The 25,078-nt window shown below is 50.1% G+C and overlaps 1 protein-coding gene across 9 annotated transcripts; it reads left to right on the top strand.

Annotated features, from left to right (window-relative positions):
* The first annotated feature begins 131 nt into the window (after positions 1–131).
* LOC143375644 (uncharacterized) lies at positions 132–24,412 on the top strand. Of its 9 annotated transcripts, XM_076824979.1 has the most exons (10): positions 11,815–11,837; positions 14,623–15,058; positions 15,649–15,728; positions 16,465–16,699; positions 19,351–19,468; positions 19,609–19,756; positions 19,892–20,048; positions 20,196–21,831; positions 22,207–24,024; positions 24,078–24,412. In XM_076824979.1, the coding sequence occupies exons 1-8, from the start codon at positions 11,830–11,832 to the stop codon at positions 21,633–21,635; spliced, it is 2,622 nt and encodes an 873-aa protein (XP_076681094.1). In that variant the 5' UTR covers positions 11,815–11,829; the 3' UTR covers positions 21,636–21,831; positions 22,207–24,024; positions 24,078–24,412. The 9 variants fall into 9 exon arrangements, with proteins under 9 accessions (XP_076681095.1, XP_076681100.1, XP_076681096.1 ...); XM_076824980.1 differs by lacking the exon at positions 11,815–11,837 and adding an exon at positions 132–353 and having other exon boundaries at positions 22,207–24,412; XM_076824985.1 differs by lacking the exon at positions 11,815–11,837 and adding an exon at positions 137–353 and having other exon boundaries at positions 14,986–15,058; positions 22,207–24,412.
* The last annotated feature ends 666 nt before the right edge of the window (positions 24,413–25,078 follow it).

The raw sequence follows: 25,078 nt of genomic DNA, 5'->3' as shown, positions 1-25,078 counted from the left end.
TCTCGAATTGAATTTCGTTTACGTACAGCAAGCCACTCTGATCCGAGATTAAAGCTCGATGCTCATCGGTGCGTCGCTCTCTTTCGATGAAATGTGCGGTGAATTAAATCACCCGGTGGCCCAGCGCCGAAGGGTACCCAACATTTTCACGGCCCTGTAGTCACGTGACGAAAACACGACGTGACGTCACACGCGCAGCAGCAGCCAGCTGCCAGTCCAACATGGTTGACCTGTGAGCAGCGGTGCTACGAACGGCCGTCCGCATTAATCGCTCGTTTCTTCCGATCGCGCGCTCCCCGTTATTAGTGGAACATCGTTAACATGATATCCTCGATCGTCTCGCGGCTCGTTATGTGAGTATGAGAATGCTGTGCGACTCAAGAGCCGGCGAAACAGTGCCGGAGCAAAGCGGTCAGCTGCGCCTGTATTCTGGCCATCGTTGACCCAGGGTTGTTCGATGCTATTTGTCAACTTACGGTTCGTTTTAACCTTACTTCTCTCTCCCGCGAGCGGCTCCGTCGTCTACGAACGCCTCTCCCTCGGTTTCGCTAGCCCCGAGCCGTTCTACAGCTCGCCCGTTCAAAATGTCTCGCGCAGCCCTCTCCTTTTTTTGTTTGGCCCCCCTTGCTCGACAAAGAAATGGCAAAGGGTGGGCTCGTCGACGTTGTCGTGCGACGCGAATCGGATCTCCAGTGCAGTGTTCGCAGTGAAATGTTAAACAATCAGTCATAAAACGCCGCTGGTTCGACGCCGAAAAAATTATGTCACCGCGTCGTCGCAGCGCGCCTCGACGAAACATTTCCATGTTTGGTTACGAGTTCCACGACAACGTCCGGCCGTTATACGGCAAGCTCGTTTGAAAATAGTAACGGTCGTTCGAGCGGCGGGTATCGTTTCTTTCGTTGGTGAACACCTATCGACTATCAGTGACAGTGCAGCGATTCTCCCGTGACGAGGTGTTAATCGAGGTTAACGGAGGTAAGAGGTAATCTCTCGTGCGCGCATCCATATTAGGAGAAGGGACGGTAAACAAGGAGTTTCGAGGTCCTAACGAGGAAAGTTACGTGCGTACGTTCGCGACCGCCAGCGATTTCGCAGGGAAAGGAGAAGCGTAGTTCGCTTCGGTGCATTCGCGTGAAAGATTAGCGAAACAGTGACGATCGTTGTTCGGTGAAAGTACAGAATCATCGCGTAATATCCGCATCGTTTATACATACGTACTCGTGAACTCCTGCGATCCGAACCTAACCTAACTGTTAAGCTTTGTGTCTCGACACCAGGCGCCCACCCCACCATTGCGGACGTATGCTCGCGTTACGACGCCTTGCGCATAATCCCCGACTTTTACTGTCACTTTGCACACACTGTCCACTATCGAATTTCAACGCACCCAGTATTTTTCTAACTCGAAATTGGCTCGCTTAGCGCGCGCGTAGTAATTAATGCCGCTTGGACATGTTCCATGCTCTGAATTTGGCGTAGCCGCGTTCTCTCGGTCTTTATTCTTTGTACCCATTTTCTACACACGCGGCATACCGAGAACGTTTAAAAATAGCGGGGGGCACACTGTAACGAGGACGAAACGTACGTAGCTCGAAGTCTTTTGTTTTCGCACTAATCGGTACCGTCAGCTGATCGAGCGCACACCGACGAGTCACAGGCGGATACAAATGTTTACATGTTTATCTTATCTACCCAGAACCGTGGTTCGTTAGCCGTTTCTTAGTTATCTACTCCAGGGGAGCGAGCATCTGTATTACTCTCTTTTCCTCGCAATTTTTTTCACAGGAACAGAATCGAAAATTTCGTTCGCCTCGCAGGCTTACTTACCAAATAGCCGAGCGATAGAATCGACTGTGAATCAATATTGGCGAATTAATTGCGAACCGCGGCTCGCAGTGTTATTCTCACGGACAGAGGGTTCAGTCGCATAGTTAAAGAGCGCTTGCAGGCGGGAAATCGAAGCTCGGTAATCGGAGCCGAACGGCTCGAGCCGGGAATCAGCTGATTGGGAAGCTACGTCACGACGATGGGGAGTAGTCGCGTCGTGGCGTCGCGCCGCGCCTTCTCCTCTCTTCGAGGAGCACGTTTCGTCGACGGCGTGCCTCGTCTCTGACAAACTCGCACCGGCGATAATGCACGCGTACACATTAGCAATGTTGCCCGACAGTGACTCACGCCCGTTGCACTTGACAATAAACTGGAACGAGGCGGAGAAACGGTGATTCCAGATCGAGCACAAGGCAGCCCCCGCGTTAAAGATACCTTGGCAAAATTCGCTGACCTAGTTCTTTCCAAATATTTGGTTTTATCGACCAGAGGCCTGCCCAAGAGCAGCTACACTCCGCTTTGTCTCTGTTGCCGTGGGGTAGCAACCCCCCATGCGTGCAAGGATTGGGTAAACGATTGCTTCCGCGGAAATTTATATAGCTACTTCTTACTTCTTAACGAGGGCGTGCAATGGAGGAGGAAAAAAGCGGAGAGGGTCGCAAGCGTTGGAACATGCAAATGTAAATCGATACGGCGATATTACGAGGGTGTTTGGACCTACCTGACCTACCCTGAGATTGCTTCGGTAATTGCATAGGTACGCAAGCAAGTAGTGTGTTCCTGCTGAAATCACCGCGGTATATTTGTCCGGGGCTTTTTAATCGAATTACTCGCACTCGCAAACGATCCGCACACGAGGGTTTCCCTGTAGAGAGAAAGGCCAGGCCGGCGCTGCGGTCTAAGTCGCGAAAAACGATTCGGTAAAAATCGCGCTGACATCGAGTGATTGCGAAATACGACCTTGTTGCTTTGCGAGCTCCCTCTCGGGACACGCTTCCTTTCGTTTCCTGTCCATTCGCGCAGGGTACACGACTCTGATGCAAATAGGAAGTTGCCCGATTCGCCTTGTAGTGATAAAATGAAATTCTTGAATTCTCGGTGCTTCTTTGTTACAGCAATGAGTGTCTCGATAACGTTCGTCTTCGGTAACGCATCGTTGTGGACTCGATCGTTGTATCTTTCGGTCGCGACAGCTCGGGACACTTTGATAACGAAACGAGATAGCGATATCAATAGAAACGTTTATAAACACGAATCATACTATTAATAACGAGATCTGCCCTGGTATGTTTGAAGTAGGCGCACGCGCAGGTACTCGATAGATTCTGGAAATTGTACTGTTGCATGCAAGAAGGGCCTCAGTGCCAAAAATCAGTTTCGAGAAAGGTATCTGTAAACATTACGAAGTTAGATATTTTTTTATACGTAGTGAAGTTGTTGTAAAACTGTCTATAATATTTACAAATGTGAAACGCGTATCTCCTTTACAGTTCCATTATTATATTTGGAATCTGTACTATTATGTAAAGAGAGAGCCGATTTTTATGTTTGCGCAGAACTCAAGACCTATTGAACTGATCTTCCTCAAATTTTAAATGGAATCAAGAAACGCCTGGTATGTGTTCCGCTGGAGGGAAATAAATCTCCCAAATTAGGAGAGAATGGTATCTTTTTCGAAATATTACAAAGAAATTCAGTTTTTTTCAAAATACTTAATTTCCTTAAAAGATATTAATTCTAATAAACATGAATCAATCACGCTAACATCTCGAGCGAAGCCGAGACGGGGGACGCTAGTTATATAATAAATATAATCAGTGAAATTAATTTTAATTACAGCCCTTCTTGCATAAAATGGAGAAATATTGAAAAAATGCTGTTTTTAACATTATTTTCTTAATATTTAAAAAAAATATATAATATTGAAAAAGTATAGTCATAGATCGTGTCATGTTCTGGTTGACGCGTGTCAGCTGATCGACATTGATTCGCAAAATTTACCACAGCTCTATCAGTTTCAAAGATACGGCATTGAAATTTAGAGGGCGCGCGTAGAAAAGGAAGAGAAATCTAACTGTGCGTTTTATGGAAGAAGGTCCCGAGTGTCCTGACTCCTGAGGCCGTTCTTGCATCCAGCGTGTCTCGTAATACGCACAGTGTCCCTTTAGCCGTGACTAGCCTAAATATCTCCGTAATGGAGGTTTCTTTCTGATTCGTGCTGGAATTGACAATGAAACGGAAGGGGAATGGTTGATGGGCTTCCACGGCGTCCGCGTTGATTCGTTTGCGCATCACGACATTCCTCGACCAACGTTTTGCCTTTCAATAACGTGGTAGAACGTTATCTCACTCTTACCGCTTATATTGTCTAAGTCGTGTGACTCACGGCTGTTCGACAGTCTTTGTGCGCCGCGAACATTGTCTTGCGCTCAAGATAGACACGCGGGTCCTTTTTCCTTTCACCTCGCCGTCATCGGGCTGTACCGCGCGCACGAAAAAATTCATGACGAGTGGCCCCGTTCATTTTTTCGGGGGACGAATCATCGGCGCGTCGAGGATTGTCAGCGCGGAGGAAGGAAGGAAGAAGACCGGCCACTCCGGGGGATGATGGTTTCTTGGTAGAGCAGCGGAACGTGGTCGGTCGTTGGATCGATGCCCGGTTGGCAACAGGAGGGTGGTTCTCTCGGTGGTGGAGAAGCAAGGACTGCCGTGCGGCACCCTCATGCCCTCTTTCTCCGCCCTTTCTTTCTTCTCTCCCCTTCTCGCTTCTCTTCTGGTTCTCTCGTTACAGCTGTAGAAGGGTGGCACGGTTCTCTACGAGTTGCTTCGCCGTGAATCGATAGCCCGTTCCAGCAGAAATCCCGCGGTAACCTCTCTCACGTGCAGCTACGCGCCGCAGGGATCTGGCGACTCTCTTCGGCGTCCACCCAGCCACGGTTGCGGCTGTATAGTTGCTAGTCTGCTTCTCCCTCTAGCCCCGCGAACGGCTATGGGAACTGCGCTGTCGCGGGCAGTCAGGAAAACGCTGAAGCAGTAGCGAATGATTCATTATACTTCATCGATTGACTGTCTAGCTGTCCGCCAAGCATTTCCACCTTCATTCACCCCCTAAGAGGGGCACGAAAAGCAGCTGCTTGACGGAAGGTGGAATGGGTACACGCGCGGTTGATTAATTTTGCAAATGCTACCGGCAACCGGGTCGAGATAAAACCTATCGACTCTTTCTTCTTTCGCCTCTCCGCTCGGCGCCCGCGCCCGCACACCCTCGATCTATTTGCCTAGCTTCTCTGTTTCATTTCACGACCTGTATATATCCGCCGCCGCTGAAAGGTATCTCATTTTCTATGGATGCAGCGGTTTCTTTCTGTGTCGCGGTCGGTCGAAAAAGCAAGCCTCTGCCGGTTTGTTTCGCGTCGTTAGGGCGGATGGAGAATGCAAGATTGCGTTCCTTTTGCGATTGATCGATGGATCTGGCAGCGCGCGACCGCCGCGATTTTACACGGTTCGGGCGCGATCGTTTCTCCGCGTGTCTGGCGTAGCTGGCGCGTTATTACGTCGCGTTCGGCCGGGCACACGACACGCGGGGGCCTCGTCGAGGAGAAATCCGCGTAAAGAGGCCTCGAGTATTTCAAAAGGCTGCCAGCGGCTGAAGGAAAAAAGGAGAAAAGCGAAGGAGAGGGTGGGAGAAGAGAGAAAGAAGTTGCGTTGGTGTTGCGGTAATATGGCTGAGTACTTAGGATCCTCGACCTCGTGACGTCATTGCCCTCATTAGAATAATTAAGAATGCCGCTCGCTAATTACGATGCGGCTCGCTCGCTGTAGTTTTTCATCCAGCTCTGCCCGTCTGACGTGAAATTTCCAGGCGACTGGCGACTATTGTCAAAGGCCGTGTTTATCGCGGGTCCATTCGACCAGCCAATCAAATTGCGAAATAAGAAACGGGAGAAACTCGCGAAGCAGAATGTAAAGTGGAGGGTGGGCGAAGCTTCCATTTCCCCGCGACACTCTCATCCCTGCGAGGCCTTATCGCGGCGGCCCGCGAAAACGATCCCTCGGAGGATCGAAGGAAATATCGAGCCTCGGGCTGCAGATAACAAGTTGCTCGTGTTTCTCTCGTCGCGGAGGCTTCTCCTGCGCGCTCGATTCGCCCGGAGAGCCGGCGGGACCGCGCCGTTTTGATTTACACCCTCCTTTTTCCCGCCCTCGTATATAATTACGCCATTTTCTCGCAGGCCAGCCCATATTTCTTCGTCCCTGGAGACGCGCCAGGGAGCAAAAGTGCACGTCACGAGGGTGTGGTAAAGAGCAGGAGGAGGCTCGTGGAGCGAGGAGGGTGGCGGCGCGGCCAGAGCCCAAGAGCATCGTGGGGTTCGCCAGGGTGATGACCCTTTGGGCGTACCCCAAGACCTTACGCTCCTGGTATCGCCGCGGTATCCCTCTCTCCCGCCCGGATCCTCTTTTCTTACCTACCTCCTCCCTCGCTTTCTACTACTTTTGTTTCTCCCTTTCGGTCGACACTTCTCTCGCCCTCCTCCGTCCCCGGCTCTCACCTTTTTATCCATTTTGCGGGTGGGTGGTGGCCGAGGATCGACTAGATCACCGAAGGGAAAAAGGTTTCGAACGACGCGCTGCAATCTACTGCCCGAGCAACTCCAGGCGGGCTTCCTCTCGTTGCTTTCTTTTCGTGGCTGATGGTCAAGGGACACGCGAGAGAATTTGCAACTTCGACTCGCTTCTTCTGTTTCTTCTCTTCCTTCTCTTTGTCTCATGGGCAATGGGTTCGACACTCGGGTAAATCGGGGTCAGGGTTTAGTTAGCTCGACTCGCTGATGGAAACTGTATCCTATCGAACAACTGTTCTTTTTTTCTACGCAAAGAATACAGCAATCAGAAGGGCTCGCGCAGCGTTGTATATTCTATCGCGGGTCATGCGAGCGCCCTTCTCGCGTTCCCAATAAATCTCGAAACTGCGGAGTCGGATTAATTTCAGCCCGTGCGCGTTCAGCGTATGCGAGCCGCGGCGCCGTTGTTGCTCGGCTCGTTTGAGAAAGTTCAGTTGCAACGAACTGTGTGGGAGGTCCGCGATTCACCGACACCCGACGTTCGCGGAAACGCAGCTTCCTGCGCGCCTCCCTTAATCGCACCCTGGCTCTAGGCGAAGGCTAGGTACGTCCATTGTCCAAGCTCCCCAGACCTTTAAATTTCCCCCAGTTCCGAAGCTCCTGTTGTTCTGGAAGCGTTGAATCGCAGATTCTGCGACTGGCGCAGCGTTTCGCGAAGGATGCTTCTTCTTTAAATATCCCGAAAATAAATCAGCCTCGCAGGCGTGTGTTTCTCCTCGACTGTTTTCGTTCCGCGCGCAGCGAAATCTTTCTCCCCCGTGGCTGCTCCTTTCAGCTTCCACCCTGCCCCACGGCCTCTCCGTCTTTCTTTCTCTCTGAACAAGGAGGACGCGTGGACGTGGCGGTCGTAGTCGTCGGCCACGCTCCGCTGTTTAAATATAAACCCAAGCGCAGAAGTGGCCAGCTTCCAGTTCGGGCGTCGCGACGCTCGTGGAAGATACAGCCGACGAAACACTCGATCCTACGAGACTTGACACTCCGCTGCGGTTACTCCTCCGGCGAATCATCGTCTTCTTCTCTGATCATCTTCGATCCGGGGTCGGACTGCGAGGGTCACGTCGAGGAGCCGCGATTTCGACGCAGCTCGTCTATAGTTTCGCCTCGAGAAGCTGGCCAACAAGTTCGTCGACCAACAACGAGTCGGGCGCTGAACGCGTTCAACGAGATAGAGTTACGCGGATCCCCAGTGAACCTCAGTGCTTTTATCCGCGTTATCTGCAGCTTCGAACGTGAAAGGTACATCCGTACTCGACGGACAATAGGATCCAAAGCCGACCACTCGACAGGGTAAGAAGCAACGACCAGAGCCGATGGAGTCTGCGGATCCGTAACAGGGGAGCAGCGTTTAAACTGGAGCCGCCGTTAAAGACAATAAGCGCGAAATCTCTGAATTGAGAGAGTTTAATTAGGATCAGGAGTTTTTAACGTTCGAAACGGAGCTCGGCGAGAGAGCGCAGTAGCATCGAGCGAGCGTTCAACGAAATTTTCAATCGGCTTTCAGAGCTCCTCGAGTCCCAAACTTTCGGGGAACTTCCGAAAGTTTCACCGTGGGAGGTCTGCCGAGAAACTCCGCTGGAATCGCTCGTATTTTCGCGGATTGCCAGGTCCGCCGTGTCGGAAGAGGCCTGATTGTCGCCCCCGCTCAAGTGCTGCGTCTGAAAGGAATTTTCGGTAGTTGCGCGACGAGCTCGCAGTGGTTTACACGCTTAAACTCCCGGCGGAGCCTTGGCGCTGCCCATTCTCCTAGAAGGTCCCCGAAATTCCACGATGCCGGCTGATTAATTCGTTCGCGAGCAGCCGCTGTCCCTGCCATTCGTCTTTGTCAAGAGGAGGGCCGACGTCCCGGAGGAGCAACGGGCGGAGAAAAATCGTCGGAAAGGGAAAAGACACGAGAGAAAGGAACCGCTCCTTCGAGTCGCCACTTAGAAAACGTTAGTTGAATCACTTAGCTGGTCGTTGCACCGGAACGTCGTCGTCGGACGACGTGACAATAAGGAGAGCCTGGTCGAACGTGCGCAATCGAAGGGAGTTGTCCCGCGTTGGCGCGCGGACCTCGAGCGAAAGATCCCGCGACCTGGTCGTAGAGAAAGCGAGGCATGTCCCGAACCGATTAGAAGTCCCGACTTAAGATCGAATTAAGAAATTCGGCGGCTCGAGTGCTCTGTCGCGCTAGCAGCTTGGAGATCTGCAGCTTGGATATCGAAGAGGAAACGGTCAGCGAGAGCGGATTGTGTCATCGGTGGATTTCAGAGCGACACTTTCCCAGGGATGCAAGAACCTCTCGCAGACTTTCTAATCTATCGATCAGCAGGCATCCAGTTACTTGGACGATCAGCTGGCGAACGGCTCGAGCGATTCAGGCCAATGTTGGACGCGTCGCGGTGCGCCTGCCGAGGATTTCTTTGTTAGACTCGGCTGGGTGCGCGTTGGAGGATTTCCCGGCTCGCGATGACTTGTCCTCTGCCTTCGAAGGGCGCGGCACCGGTGGTGGTGCCCGCGGTGGCCAGCTACTACTCGCGAAACTTTCATCTGCCGATCTTCAAACACGTGACCATCGTCAACACCGTTTCCGTGGTCATCCTGCCATCCCCTCTCAAGATCGTCGCGCACACGTGATACTTCCTCCTCTCCCACCCGCCGCCGGGCAAAATTATTGCCAGATGATAGGAATATCGTCGCTCGAGAGCGTATAAGTTTCATCGGGCCTCATTAACGAACGCGATTTCCTGCCCCGGTCCTTAGCAGTCATTGTTCGCGAGCGTCTGTTGCGACGAAAGGCAAAGCGGGTCGGCGAATATTCGCGGCGGCTAGTAATTTTAGAGAACTCAATTGCGTAACGGCCGAGTCAATGTGTCGGCGTGACAGTTGTAAAATCACGGAATGGTGAGTCGCAGCGACGCGGTTCAATTCTGCTAAAAATAATGCACCGCGCTATGCTAATGAGCTCGACATCTGTATCGATTTGCGCAACGCGTGCTCGAAGCGCACGGTGTACAAGATTTTCTTTAGGAAGCTAAGCAGCAATGAAATCTCGCATCTTACTGGGAACGAAGAATTTTCAAACGCTTGAAACATGATTATAAAAGCACCGAGGAGAATAAATCGATGAAACGAACCGGCGGAGATTTTGATTGTTATCCTTGGTTCTCCCTTCGTCCCTGACTCGCACCCGTGACAGAGCACTTGGTCATCTAGGTGTCGCGAGCCCTTCGGCGTTGATCTCGTCGTGTCATCGTTATGGATTACCCGCATGGGTCCTTGTCGCGTACATTAATCTTCGTAATCAGGAGAGCGTTTACACGCGACACGGCAATATTTCCCGCGTAATCGTCGTCGCGGAGGTAAAAGTTATTAAGGAAACCCTCCGCTCTAGAGCCCCAAAAAATAGGTGATCTTTAGGAATTAATTAAAGGAAAAATATTATATATAATTTAATGGGACTTTTTGCGTTGTATTAAGGATGTCCTAAGTTGTAGAAATATATTTTTTGTTTTATATTTAATCATTGCAGACGGCACTGGGGAGTCGTTAAAGTCAAGGTGTTAAGAAATTGATCCAAATCGGTGGGACCTGTATCTCCAAAAGTTATTATTCGATTCGACTGAAACTTTTTTTATTTCGAAGAATATACTTCTGGTTAGGGAGGAAACCAAAAAAATTACAAAAATACATTTTTTTAGAAAATAACGACACTTGAAGTTTGAAATCACTTTTTCCTTATAGTTTTCATCCTTTCAACGCCTCTGAAAATTATAAATTTTCAATTTTTGCATTTTTTTCTAGTATCCCCCTAGCCACAAGTATATTCTTCAAAATAAAAAAAGTTTCAGTCGAATCGGATAATAACTTTTGGAAATACAGGTCCCACCGTTTTGAGAACACTGTTTCAAGAAAACCGCGTTTAAAGTTTTACGTGGGCGCCGAGTGGCCGGTTGTTGCCCATGCATTAGCCGCTACTCAAATGCCTGTGACTTCGGGAACTTTACGAATTCCAACAAATCCTTTTAAACACTTATTCCTAAAAGATTGAACATTCGAAAAATGAAATTAAAAAAAAATCGACTTTTAGATCGGAAGGTCCCTTTAAACATTTTTTCGCCGTCGAAACCGTCTGCGCTCGCGCCTTGAAAATATCCCAAGTGCCCGAGTTCTTGGGATGCTCGAGCAACGTCCCTACAAGACTTCCAGCGCGAATCTATCGTTTTTCTCGGGTCTGAAAAAGAGTGGTCGGCTTCCACGAGCGTTCAGGCGCCCCTGGAAGCTTTCCAAATTCGCAAAGTGTCTTTCGGCCGAGCAACTTCGAAGGCGCGTCGAAACGGTGCAGCGTGTCGTTACACCGGGCTGCCAGCTCATCGTCCTTCAAGTCGACGACAAAGCGCAGCGGAAAAGTGAGAAAAACCAGCTGCCTGGGATTCGATTCTTTGTTCCTGCGCGGCGCGGCGGTTCCTCTCTTTCTCTCCGTTAATACGTTCCATTAGCGGGAGTTAGAGGGCTGTTTGTTGTTGCTGTTCTAATTGGCAGAGTTGAACCTCGCTGAAATTCTTCTCCTCGAGGATGCATCGAAACACGTGCGACGCAACACGAGTCCCACGTGACACAGGAACGCGTCACGCGACTTTCGCGAACTTTACGCGTCTCCTGTACGCTCTATCTGCCCGTTCCCAGCTTCGCCTAGAATCTATTTACCTGCGCGTACAGAGATTGGCGCGCAGCTTGTTTCACAGCCGCCTGGTTGCGAGATGCACCTATGCATCAGGTTGATGCTCCTTGTCCCCGTCTCGAAATAACCGGACACGCCCTCGTTACGACGTTTTCGTCGGTCTCTCGCTCATTAGCGCTCTAAATGAATCGGTCTGGCTGGCCAGCCTCCGTGCCTCGCCACTGGGCCCGCTCGAGGAAAGTTAATAGCCCGCTTAATAAACGATACCGTTCGCTCGAATCACCAGTCGCGGACGCGTTCCTGCGAGGCGGCCGGGGGCCTAGCAGAGATAATCGTGACTCCTCGTACCTGTCGGAGTTTTAATTAATAGGCAAGAGACAATGAAGAGGGACTCGAGGGAAATTGTGGCTCGAGAAGGGCCGCGATTAAAATAGAAAACTGGGTCGGCGAGAGGTTATCTCGCCGCGAATATCGAGCACGTAGGTGTTCCCGGTAACTGTTACCGAAACGCTACTTCGGATGTTTCAAAGGGGACCGCGAGAATTTTCCCGACCAGTTATATTCATAGTTTCGCTGGACGTAGAAGGCCGGCCAACTTCTGGCCGGTCGGATTTTTACAATAGAACGACTGACCAGCGCGTCGAGCTCGCTCATTTTTTAATTTACCTTGCGCACAATGGTCAGCAGCCTCGCGCCGGGACCTGCTGCTGGAATACAATGGCGAAGTAAATTTTCTTTCGACAATATAAGACAATAAGCATTCTACCTGAGGCTTCGCAGCGAGCCTTTACAGTTCATTGAGAAGGTTGCGCGGGTCCGTTGAATCGGGGCACTGTCCAGCGTCCACTTGTCCGGAGGACGGACAAGCTTTCGACGGGCTCTTGTCGGATGTCAGAGGAAGCCGACCGCCGAGGATCCGCGGGGCGGTGCGGTGAGCGTGACAGAATCCAGGCTGCGCGTGAACGAACGACAATGATCTTGACCTCGTACGAATAAATACGTCGCCGTAGATCGGCGAGGTCGCCTCTGCGTTTCCGCTTACGAGCGCTAGCGAGCACGTGCACGCGGTTGCGTGGCTGCATTAATAAACATGAAAAGCAGCAGCCCGCTAACAATTGGCGCGGATCGCGTTTGCGGCCTCGCCACGCGCGAATTCTCCGATTTCCAGCGATTTTATCGACCGAGACTAACGCGCACGGGTGTTGAGATTTTTTGAAACCTTCCTCCCCTAAAAACCACCACGTTCGACCTGCATTAGTCGCCCGCCCCGTGCATGGGCGTCCAGCGAATTTCCTGGTCTTCTATCGCGAGGAAAGAAAGCGAAGCAAACGGGGGCATCTGCTCGAGGTTGCTCGTGGCGGTTATTGGTGCTTTGAAATTATGTCGAACGTACGTTGCTTTAATATTTACAAACATAACTGTAGGTTTTAGCGATGACAGTTGACCCAGTATGTATTGGAATTTTGTCCCCCAAGTGACGACAGTCGGCTGAGACGCGCGCGTGTCGAAGCGTAAGTTAGTCTCGTGACGGAGTGGCAGGGTAAATCGTGATGTTATGTTAGATACCGTATAGGAACAGGAACGTAGCGATAATCGTCCGTTGAGCACGCGTGGGCTAGGTAAGTTTTGACGAATTTAATTCCAAGCTATACGTTGCTCTTACAAGGGGAGGACACCATGCGGTAGACACCGATTTCGATGAGCCTTGGCACGATGGATCTATGTCGAAAATAAGTAAATAGGTGTCCCAGAGATATTTACATGGAAATTATTAAAAATTTCATAGTGGCCGTGGGGTTTTAGTGGGTAGAAATCCCACTCTACCCTGGCACCCGCGGGAGATTCCCTTTTGGAGGCGTCTGGGTGCCTTTTGAAGATGTCTCCACGTTAAAAAACAACTTTATCAATTTTTTTGTTATAAATTATTTTTTTTACGAATTTTCTTTTTATATATATATTTTTTTAACTTGGGGAAATCTTCAAAAGGCACCCCCACTTCTTCAGAGGCGAATGCCCCGGGGATGCCAGAGTAGTGTTGGATTTTTACCCATTAAAATACCCACGGCCACTATGAAATTTTTAATACTTTCCATGCAAATATCTCTATTATTAAGCCTCACTGCCAGAAACGCTCGGACACCTATTTACTTATAATCGACATAGATCCATCGTGCCAAGGCTCATAAAGATCGTTCACTATCACATGGTGTCCTCCCCTTGTTAGACTTGGTTCGAACGATTTTCGTTCGAGCGCAACACTTCGCGGCACAGTAGAATCGGGTTCTTATGTTTGAAAACGTATTTCGATCTATTCTCGATCAAGGCCTCCGCGACTTAGCACGGTCGATTCAGTGATATTGCTAGCGAAACGAAAAAAGGCGGGAGTGCGGTTGTTCGTGCTCGTTAGCGCGCGAATAATATCCACGCGCTGCACACAAAGGACGCCCTGGTTACGCAATCCGCTCGCGACATTGGTGACAATCATCGAATTACCTGCGAAGCGCAATCGACCGCAGTTTCGCGCGATTCTCGCTGGAGGAACCTCGTTCCGCGAGAGCTACTCTTTGCTCGTTAGTCGTTCGTGAGACGTTGCACCGAGCCGTGGTCGAATAAAGGCAGAGATTCTGACCGGATAATTAAGAGAGCTACTCGTTAATTCTCGGTTCTATCTCGCGTGGTACCAAAGACCTTGTTGCACCCGGTGCACCGGTTCCCGGACCTGACGTTTCGCTTGAAAAGCCCCGTTTCCACCGTGGCTTTACAATCGAACGAGACCAGTGAAGTTATCCCTATCGGCTCCAGCTCGCCCGAGGCTGCTCGCGCGACAGCGGCTTAAGGCGCGAAAATAGAGTCGGTGGACCGTCAGTGGAGCCGACGCGAAGCTGCCAGAACGCGACTACGCATTTAGTCTTTAACTGGAAGCATCCGGGAGCGGAACCAGCCGCGAGGCACTCGCCACGAACACTCGTGTTCCGCGATCGACGGCCAGCACTGAACACCCAGCCCATCGGGTGCTCCTTACGCCGCGAACGGTACGGTTTGTCGTTGCGGAACGAGGATGTGAGCATTCCTCGCCGGGGGATGCAACAAGTGCGTCGCTCTGCGGCACAGATCGCGGGGGGTCCGGTCACCATGTAGAAGCTACCCGCTGCTGTGAATTCCGATCGGTCGCCAATCCGCGCGCTAATCTCTCCGGAACGGTGATTTGTCGTTGCAACGGTTCGATCGCGGCGACAAGGTTGTCCGGAGGCCGCGCGTCCACGAAATGATCGTTCGGGACTAGACGCGAGGGGTCGATAGGCGAGGATGAAAGTATTCTCGTGCGGAAAGCTTGGTCAGTCCCGTCCGACGAGGTTACCTACTCACGTCAGCGACGATTTCCCGTGAATCGGATCGACAGTCCGGTCCTCCGCGAGGCTCAGGTCCCTCGGTCGACTCTGTAAGCGTTCTTGTAGCAATTGCACGGAGAGCCGGCTCGATTTTCTAGCGATTTACCCTTGGCTGTTGCAGTTGGGTGCGTCGGACCGGGCCGACGAACATCGAAAAGCGTTCGGAGGGTTTCGATATAGAGGATAACGGGAGAGTAGTCGCGCGAATCCAGCAAGACGTGGGAGAGAGAAGTCGCGGGAGTGGAATGGATGCCAAGGGAATCGAACGTCCGCCAGGCACTCTCGAGGAAAATCCGTTTGTCTGGATGCTCTGTAGGGCGAGCGTGCCTCAGATATTGGTGAAAAGCCTCCTCGATTGCGCTCAGTACTTGCTGGACAAAGTCCCAAAGAGAATGACCCTGGGTTGCCTTCGAATCCTGGCTGCGCTGCTGGTAATCGTTGTGCCGCGGCCCGTCACTTATGTTCTGCTGTATCCGATTTTCAGATTAGTGTTCGGCAACTTGTACCCGGCCTACGCTTCGTACAAAGCGGTGAGGACGAAGAATGTGAAAGAATACGTAAGTATACTGGACGTATCGGCGGGCACCGTGCCTTTTCTCGCGCAGCCTGTCCTCACGGGAAAAGTGGACACGGCCGCTTCCATTAGAAGCGATTATGTTTGATGATCCTAATTAATGGGGCTGGATCGAGCACGCTACGAGGAGCGAGCAAGTTCGAGCTAGACCCGTCGATAACACCTCGGCCAAGCGTTCTTTCCGCGCAAGTTTGCTTCGCAAATGTTTCTCGTCGGGGGCCGTTCTCTTGGACCTCCTCGGTTAAAAGAAAACCTATCTTGGAAGAATTTGTAGCTTCCCGCAGCCGGTATCCGCTCGGTGGACTTCCATTTAGGATGATACTCTAGCTTGCCATCGCAAATTCCAAGAATAACATTCGTGTTTACGAGAACCGGAGCGAGGTAGAAGTTCTTCCAAGATGGGTGTGCGCGTTCTCCAAGAATAGAGGATACGTTATTTTGGCGCCGAGAGGTTCGCTCGGCTGATTTGAATCGTCCCGATCTCTCCTTCTGCGTCACGAACGTCCTGTACTGCTAGTGGTACAGCTCTGCGGCTACCCTCCGACGTATAAGCACTCGTTCTTTCGTTTGCAGGTGAAATGGATGATGTATTGGATCGTGTTCGCGCTGTTCACGTGCGCGGAAACCTTCACCGATGTCTTTTTTAGCTTCTGGTGAGACTCGCATGATTCTTAATATTCGGGCGGAAAATCAGATACCGCCAAGCCTCCCTGGACCTGAGAAAGGAAGAGAGATGAAAGGCGATCCACCACCCACTCCCTTCTCTAACTCGTTGAACCGAGGAGCCTCCGGGACGAAATGGCGGGCGTGCGGATCGCGTAGAAAGAAAGCACGAAGAGTTAAGAGTCGCGAATGCGCCCTGGCAGCTCGGTCACGGCCCTCTTTTCGCCGGAAGCGAGTAAACTTCGAGCGAGTCTGGGGCCAATAAACCGGCGTGAACCAACCGCCGTGGTCCGAGGCTCGCCACCGGGAATTCCGAAAGTCTAATTTCGGCCGAGATGGATATTAGCTTACATGCACTTCTGAGGGTTCCACCGGCGTGTCTCGTCTTCCGTCTCTGTTTCTGGTGTTCCTCCCTGCTGTGCCAGATCTCCTCCCTTCATACTCGGATTACAACCAAAAAAGAAAAACCCCCCCGTGTATTTCTGGCATGGAATACACTTGCTCGCGCTATCCTCCCCTCACCGACCTCTTCCCCTTTCGTGTCGCATCCTGAACGCTTCGACAACACTAATGCATGCAACTTTTTCCCCTTTCCATCCCTCTATCGTCGCTCGCAGCTACAGTGCCCCCTCTCTCTCTCTCTCTCTCTCGAATGCTTCGACACTACTCGGGGAATCGTTCGCGTCTCCCGTCTGTAACACTGGTTTTTCAATCTTTCCGATCCAGGTTCCCTTTTTACTATGAAATTAAGACTATCCTGGTGGTCTGGCTGCTCAGCCCAGCCACCAAGGGCTCGAGTATCCTTTATCGGCGCTTCGTTCACCCAGCTTTAATCCGCCGCGAGGCTGAAATCGACGAAGCTCTAGCACGCGCCACGGAGCAAGGATACACGGCGGTCTTGCACCTCGGCTCCAAGGGTGTGAATTACGCCACCACGGTTCTCATGCAGACCGCCATCAAGGTAAGTCTCGGACAGCCGTACACATTCGCATAGCGAAGCTAGAACGATGGAAACGGTCGTCCTGTCCGCGGTGAGATCGGAGGTTCCTCGCCCCCGGTATTAGCCTCGCGTGTCGCTCGAGTATGGCGATCTCGGTCGGTGGAATTTGTTCAGAGAGCTCCCTGCCGCGGCAGGGCGACCGGGGAGCCGCGTTTTACCATTTCACTCAGAATCGTAACCCCGCTTCAGCAACCGCTTCGACGAGCAACGACCTCTCGCCAGCTACCTAATCGTGCGATAATTTTTTTTTTCTTGATTTTATGTTTTCGTTCTCCCGCACGCCTATCCTGCACGCCGTGTCACCGCCTCTAATAAAAAATACCACCAACGCCGACCATCGCCGTGAATCACCACACAACATCATCTAACCACTGGCAATCATCGCCGTGTCTTTAACAAACCATCGTCGCCTAAATGAAAAACAAACCAAACACCGTGTCGTTGTACTTGTACACGCGCCCACCGTGCCGTACCATCTGTAACGTTGAAACGAAACCTCGACGACCGTCGTGCGTGTGCCAAATAAAAAAAAAAAAAAAATCAACCGAAAAACAAATGCGCGATCAGCGTTTGCTGAGCCCAGACCCGACCGCGGTGCGCGAACTCTCGACCAGCCAATCAGACTCGGCGCTTTCTAGCTCAGCCAAGCGTCCAGCAGCATCGACTCCCCAGTCGGAGGTGATCCAGGAAAACGACCACCCGACGACAAGTCGGACGTCGTCGAGCCCAAGCCTTAGCTTGGACGACTTTGTCCCCGCGGAAGAGGTTCCTAGCATGCTCGCGGACGTGAATACGGACAACGACCTGTACCAAGATGCCGAGCCGGCGACCTTCAAGGTGCCGCAGCCAAAGAGGAGCAAGAGGAGCCAAAAGACCAAGAGGGAACGAGGGGAGCCGTCGAGGAGGCTGAGGTCCAACACTCAGGAGGATATCTATACCAATTACGGGTACAGCGACGATGACTTCTAGCTGCCATCGACGGCCATCTAACCGCCTGCGAGACGACCAACGCGCCTTGCCTCGAAACATTAGATTTTTTTACCGTTTTTAACTTGAGAGCGCTAGGTCTTGGTACGCGTGACAGTAGGACAGGCAGTCTCGGCTGCTAACCTCGTTAACCGGCTGAGGACTACGAAAGGATTCGGAGGATTCATCAAAGACGCCTCTGATCGCGTGAATCCTCGTTTTAATCGCGTGAAAAATTGTTTGTTACGACTGACTCCTGCGTTGCCAATGAGCAAAGACTATTAGGTAGTTTTGTATCCGATGCACGAGGGCCCACGGTGGACCAGGCTCGCTGTTAACGTTCCTCGGGGAACATCGCTCCAAGTTTTATCGAACAAGCGTTGGTCCACTTTGGTCGCGAAACCCTCTAGTAGTGTTTAGGTGAGAGTTCTGGAGATAGTGCTGTGTGTCTTTCCGTAAATTTATATACTTTGTTGTACCAGTAGGACTTGCGAGCTATCCTTTTTCCACGTTCTCCATCTCGATTCGTGATAACCATACCGTGCCTTGAAACGCGAAGAGATTCTGTTGCATAACAGCTTGACGAATCTTAGTTTATCCTAACAGATGTATGATACCTTCTAAGTCTAAGTACTTCTATGAATCAGGGTTTGCGTCATGAATTTCCAATCGCGTTTTACGATCACCAACTTATCGACGCCTTTGCAGAGCCTGCGAGCTTACTGAACCGTGATTATTGTTAAATCGTACGTGCTGTTGATGAAAAAGTACGCGAAACGCCAGGTGACTGGAGGAACCGAGGAATTTCTCCTCGCCTTATTCCTCGTCTCTCCCGTTTCTAATAAAGATTGTAGTCGCAAACCGAAGAGAGCTGCTCTAAATCCCCGGGTACTTTTGCATCAACCAAGGATCGTTTACTGTAACCTGCAGGATTCAAGGAGAATCCTATCGGTGCGCACATGTTGTGGAACACTTAGAGATTAAGACTTTTTATACCCGATCCCAAAGATTTTACGCAAAACTGATAATGGTATATCCCCTTCTTTTTTTTTCTCGAATAAATTTGTTCTATCGACAAGGATGGTGGTGATGCTGCTGTTTGGTTGCGTTTTCTCTTTATATGCACAATTGGCGAGCGAAAAGGCGCGTAACGCGATTATCAAAGTCGATCGATTGCTCCTGTTGGTGCCGAGCGAATCCCGTCCAACGAGTTGGTCCAGTTAATCAAGGGAGAAACCCGCTTCTTCTGTCGGTGGACACGCGGACACGCTTGCCGTTAACCCGTGCCAGAATGCAAGCCAGAAAGAAACGCATCCGGATAGGCAAGAGACCGCCTTTGCGTTGCTGAACCCGGCCTAGATCGATCTCTAGACACCTAGGACCGTTCGTATCCGTGCTCCGGTGACGGCAGATAACACATTAACACCTTTCTTTCCGGGTTGGTAAGACTTTCATTTTTCTTTTCTGTTTTTTTCTTCTTCTTCTTCCTCTCGTTTTCGCTGCTCTTCTTTTTGGCACCCCTTCTCTTTCGCCGAGCCGGTCGATTTTGATTTCTCTGCGCTGATACCTAACAAGCAACGGCCACGCTCTCCGACCGGTCGCGCCGATTGCCCCAGCAGGCTGAAAACCGAGAATTGGTCTTTCAGGGAGGCGGCGGATTGGTGCAGCAACTGAAGAAGAGCTACAGCCTGAGCGACCTGACCGGCGAGAACGGGGACGAGAATAGAAACACGTCGCACATGCACGACGAGACGGACATGGAAGGTTGCTGGCCGATTATAGCACCTTTAATTCGCGCGAGTAGAGATTTAGGAGTTTTCACCTAGTTTATGCCTCGAGTTCAATCGATCCCCGATGGTAGATCGGTATGCGAGTTTGTCAGCCGTCTTTGTTACTGTTCGCAGTTGAACCTCGTCGAAGGGAGCACGTCGGAAGGAGGGGCTATAGTCCTCGTCGGACTCAGTCCAGTAGCAATCGAGTAGAAATGTACTTCTCGGAGGTGGACGTGGACGTGAGAGAACCGCGTTCCCGGGAGCCAACGGCTAGCTTAACGTGCGTATACAGTATTCTCTTTTAAACAAGCATTTCCAGCGCTGGAATTTGCAGAGTCTCCTGGACGGCGTTGGATCCATTACAGACCACCCCGCGGTTTTATAATATTCTATAATCTCGCCACTTTCGTTGCAGTAATATTAGATCCTCGGACGACATATCCAGCGGATACAGCAGCGGAGAAGCGCTGCAATCTACTCGCTCGTCTCAGGGCGATCCGTTAGTTAGAACATCGAGTGTCGGCGCAAGGACACGCGCAAAGCCGCGCTCAGCCACGAAAAAGACGCCCGAGGTACTGAATCCCAAGTGTGAAGGCTTTAGTCGCGCCTCGCGTGTCAATTCGAGTTCCCAATGTTTTATCGGTCGACGGAAATTACGTCGTGTCATCGGCCATCCGACTCTATAATGGACCCATTCTTTCTTTTTGTGGTATTTGAAGGACGCAGGAGAGGACTCCGACATCAACGAACCCTCTCCCTCCAAAAACATCTCACTTCCGACACCTTTGAGTCTCGTGACCCCCGAACAAGCTCTTGAGATCCTGCTTCTGCTCTCGCAAAACAGTAATGTTGCCGATTATATCCAACTCGATCGTAAATCCTTTCTAGCGGGTAACGATGATTCAGTCGAAAACGCCAGTCAATCAGGCCCCAAACCGGAGACAAACGAGTCGAAGCCGACAGAGTCGCGCGGCGACTCGTTGGACCCTCCTCTGACCGCAGAGGTTCAAATCATTCAGAGTATAGAATTGAAGGCTGTCCCCGAACGCGCGACGATTGCTGAAGAAGCCGATGGTTCCAGTGGCGCGGTTATTAATCCATCGCAAGCACAGCAAACGGGTATCCAAGGAGGAGCAACCGAGGGCGCGGCTGTAAGACAGGCTTCTTTAGAAGTCCCCGAGAAACCTGTTGGAGAAATGGAGCGCACGATAACCGACGAGCTTTGCCAAAACAAATTCGATGAGCTGAAGCTACTTTTGAGCGAGGCTCACAAGGCTGTGAATAACATTGTCTACACGCAAGAGAAACTGAGGCTCAGCGATGCTAGTATCACTGAGACGTTGTCCCAGAAGGACACCTCGCTCGACGATCAAGACACCGCAATACCGCCAACAGAGGCTGAAGAAGCAAAGAACATAGCAGCCAATGATGCAGCGAAGATTGACTCAGAAAATGAGACTGCCGCGTCGTCTGTGGATGTCTGGTCGACTCCAAATTTATCGCGAAGCAACTCTGATAGCATTAACCGCGCAGGAAGGTACAACAAGATGCCAGCACCGAAAGTACCCGTGACTACAAGCGAGGAGGACTTAAACGATGACTCTCAGAACGCGTTGAAAGCCACCTTGGTGATCAAGACTGGAACCTTGAAGACGTTCTCCACCACCAGCGCCTCCAAAGACGTTTTTATCGCTCACGCTGCGGAGAAGGGTAAAAGGAAGAAGTCCAAGAGGCAGAGGACCAAGGAAGGGTTCTCCAAATTCTTGACGATCCCGAAGAGCATCTTCCACAGCGCCTTTTCCAAGGAGCACAAGGGCTCGGCGAAGGGAGAGGACTCCTCCGCCTCGGACATTAGCGCTGCCGACTCGAGATCGAACAGCATCGAGCCGCAGGAAACGATCATAGAGCTCGCGCCGAAGCTGTCGATCTCCAGCCAAGAGAGGAGCGATGATAAGAGCGACAACGACACTTCCAGCAGCTCGGATACTTATGTGCTTGCCGGTGCAGAGAATGCAAATGAGACGGAGAAGGAGAATAATACCGAGACTGCCGTTGCAGGCAAAGTCGAAACTGTGATCTCTGAGTCAGAAGTTTCACAAATCAGGGAAATGTCTCATTCGCCCAAAGTCGGCAAGAAATTGGAGTCGGTCATTTACTGAGAGCTTCTACTTCAAACAATACACAATACATACGTAACATAAGAATGAAGAATTAGAGGGGTCTCTTTGACTGGTTTTCATAAAGCAAAATAAAGGAACTGTTTGTCACCTATCCTCCCCCATCCTCCTCACTATACCGTAACACTTTACCGTACTGGAAATCTGCAGAGGAGAAACGGATTAATTCGTTCAGATCGTATGGAAATGGTTTTCTAAAGTGTTTTCTGATTCGTAACACCTTAGATCACTAATCATTTAGCAAGCGTTAATTCTTGTGGCGCATGTTGTTCATTTGCTAACTTTTAGAGTGGCAGTACTGCTACGTAACGATTAACTACTGCTTCCAGGTGTGTGTGAATTCGGAGTAAATTTTACTGTACATTGAATTTTGCCCCAATGTCGCAGCAACGTAGTTGCAGACAGTGTGACGTTTCTTTTTCCTCTTTGTTTCATCGACATTGGAACAGTGAAATCACCCTCGGTTTTATTTGATGATTGAGCCTTGCCCTCCAAGTCCACCCAGTCCGTTTACACCCTCGCTGACACTCGACCGTGTGCTTCTGTATTGCAGATAACAAGCTCCGCTACACTCCCCCGCAGCAAGAAGACAAGTAAGAAGAAGGTGGCATGAAACTTGGGGACTGCTGCTGATCGCATCAAGGAATAAGAAGCACTTGCTGTCGACTATAGGATCGATTCTGGATCAGCAGCGGTTGTCACTGTACTCGTGAAGTGACGTTGGGTCTTAGCACTAGCGTTTCTCCATTCGTTTGTACATAGTTCTGCTGTGTAGCGAACGAGATTCTTATCGGGTTATTATGTTGCAGCATTCGGCTAAGAATAAGTAGGCAGAGGAAAGCCGTGTCGGTCGATCAGTTTCTATGAGCAAAGTAAAAGGAAGGTACAGCATTGGTTGGCGATGACAGGTCCTAATAACACCGTTGCTCACGGTCATCCGAAAGATTTTTAGATTTATATTCCTGCCCTAAGACTCACGCGTTACGTCATTTAAGTCAGCAGTTTTTATATATGAACGTTAAAGGATAGCAGAGAAGAATTCGGTGCTTGCTGCACTCTCGATCAATATTGCTTACGATCAAGCGTAGATTTCACTGAAAGAGACGCGCGATGTATGTCGCGTATGCCCGACGTTCAGCAGGATTCCGTGGAATTCCGTTTCTAAGCTTTTCTAAACCGTAGCTCTGGTATTTTTTCAAACGGTTCGAGTGCCGCGACAGAGATTGCGCGGCGGCGGATCGCGTATTGAAAGAAAAGAGAAATGAATTCTAGTCAAGTAACGAGACATACTCAGGCAACTCTCGAATAGCGCCACTATTCGCTTTCTATAATTCGCCTGTGGGCGGATATAGTTAGCGATTATTTGGAGACGCGCGGACTGCGGTGGTGAGGCGCTCCGTAAGTTACTGTACGAATCGAGTCATCCTTCGTTTCGTTCGCGAGACACTCGCTTTCAATCCGGACAGTTCGAAACTGAAACGATCGATTCAGAATGACCTTGCTTCGACACCGACGACTTGGTTCGTTCCAGTATTGAACCGCTCGTTTCCTAAAGAAAAAAGGAGAACGATGAGTGATCAGAATGGAAACTGGAGATCTAGTGCATGTTACTTATTTAGTTGCGAGCTTTTCAGCTCTGCTGTACGCGTTAAATATCGTTTCGGAAATCTTATCTCGGTTACGTTCTCTTTTGTATCGCGCACGATTGTACCGTGCAGATTTTACGCACAAGTGTACTACGACTACTTCGAACGGGAACAGCGGCAGGAGTTTAATTACAGATGTTAAAGAATTCGTGTATATAGTTTATCGTGCACTAGCGATCACTGTAAGTGTAAACCCGGGCCCGCCCTTTCCAATACTCCGTTACCCATAGTGCACCGATGCTAATGCTTTGAGACATCGTGTACTCTGCTAAAGAGGGCTGCCCAGGCGAGGGAAAGAGGAGCGTCTCGTCGAGTACGTTGTACACGAGACGTAGTATTACCGATCAGTTAAGGATCTGTTATATTATATGAGTATAGTTGTTGATTTTACCATGCACGTTCTATGCGATGATCACGGCTAAGTGATCGGACGAAAATGCAGCTGATGCGACATATACATACGTGTTTATATTTTCCGGGACATGACAGTAGAACGTAGCTAATGTAGTGACTAAAGAAAAAATATGTCGCGTCGTAACGCTGAGTTGCGCTATAGCTTGAAAAATTTCCGTGCGTCGGTATCGGCATTCGCTGCATTTTATCTGTAATAGCTCGAAATTCGAAGCTCGAAGCTCGTCAGAGACAAAGCTAAACATAATTACAATTTATATGGTATCGGTAATCCTTAGCTACCTTGATATCTGTGTATGAACGTATGTACGGGTGTGTGCGCGCACGCGAGAGAGAGAGAGAGAGAGAGAGAGAGAGAGAGAGAGAGAGAGAGAGAGAGAGAGAGAAGATGCTCAATTAAGAATCTTTGCCTGTACTCGAAAGGGAAAAAAGCTCCTAGACTCTTTACAGTACCTCGATATCATTCGAGCTTTGTTCTTTGTAATCATTAAGCCTTTTCGGCGCGGCCACTGCGTGCCGCCAACTATATGGTGCTGCAAAACTTTCTAATTCGTTTTATAGTTACGTACCCCGGCAGCATGAGGAAAGAACGTGCTCTAAGTGTAGAGATTATTGGAAACTTTATGGAGGATGTGGATAGATCGGTTAACAGTATTTCAGTTTAACTATGTCTGTAGTGAATAAAGTGATATTAAAACATTACGAATGGATTTTTTCTTTTACGTTGAATCAATCATTCTACCCGTACACATACATATGCTTTCTTTCCATTTAGGAAATGGATTTTCGTAGAGAAATCCGCGTGAGTCATTGGCAAACCGAGCCAAAGCATAGCGTAGCAAAAGCCTGCTCTCTATGTCAAACTCTCACTCTAAACAAGTCAACACATTTCAGAGCAGTTCCTGAGTTAGACGCTATTCATTAGCAGAGGCCGCTAAATTCAGTCCTCAAATTATGGGTCGGTACCACAGTTTGGGTGGTGACACAAAATTCCATAAGGTAATAGGTCTAACCAATACTTCGTCGATGGTTTAAATTTAAACTTGGCGGGGTAAAACAGATTGCATCCCCCATAGGAATTTGATACACCGCCATCTATCGGAAAGTGACCAAAAGTGTCGCCCCCTTTTGAAAAAAAATCCTACTACAGCCATGCCTCATATAATTGAAATATCTCGTAAAGTATTGAGTTTTCGATGACCTTACCTTATATATTTTATAAGCAGAATGACTAGAGGAATCAATTCGTGCGAAATAAGTTGTATGGTTCCATTTAAAAAAAAGGCGCAACTGCACTTTGTAAACCCACCGATGCACTTGCAAAAAAAATCGAATCATAGGAAGATGGAGATTGTTAAACAGTTCAAA

This window comes from Andrena cerasifolii, chromosome 13 (genome assembly GCF_050908995.1).
Source record: "Andrena cerasifolii isolate SP2316 chromosome 13, iyAndCera1_principal, whole genome shotgun sequence".
Lineage (NCBI taxonomy): Eukaryota > Metazoa > Arthropoda > Insecta > Hymenoptera > Andrenidae > Andrena > Andrena cerasifolii.
Note: the sequence above shows the minus strand (reverse complement) of the source record. Positions and strands in the feature narration are given on the sequence as shown.

What these genes read in the sequence shown, in the direction of transcription:
- LOC143375644 (XM_076824980.1), top strand. Translation starts at nt 322, where the DNA reads ATGATATCCTCGATCGTCTCGCGGCTCGTTAT. An exon ending in CGAAGAATGTGAAAGAATAC is followed by an intron (nt 15,059 to 15,648) that starts GTAAGTATACTG and finishes TTTCGTTTGCAG; the next exon opens with GTGAAATGGATGATGTATTG. An exon ending in CCACGAAAAAGACGCCCGAG is followed by an intron (nt 20,049 to 20,195) that starts GTACTGAATCCC and finishes TGGTATTTGAAG; the next exon opens with GACGCAGGAGAGGACTCCGA.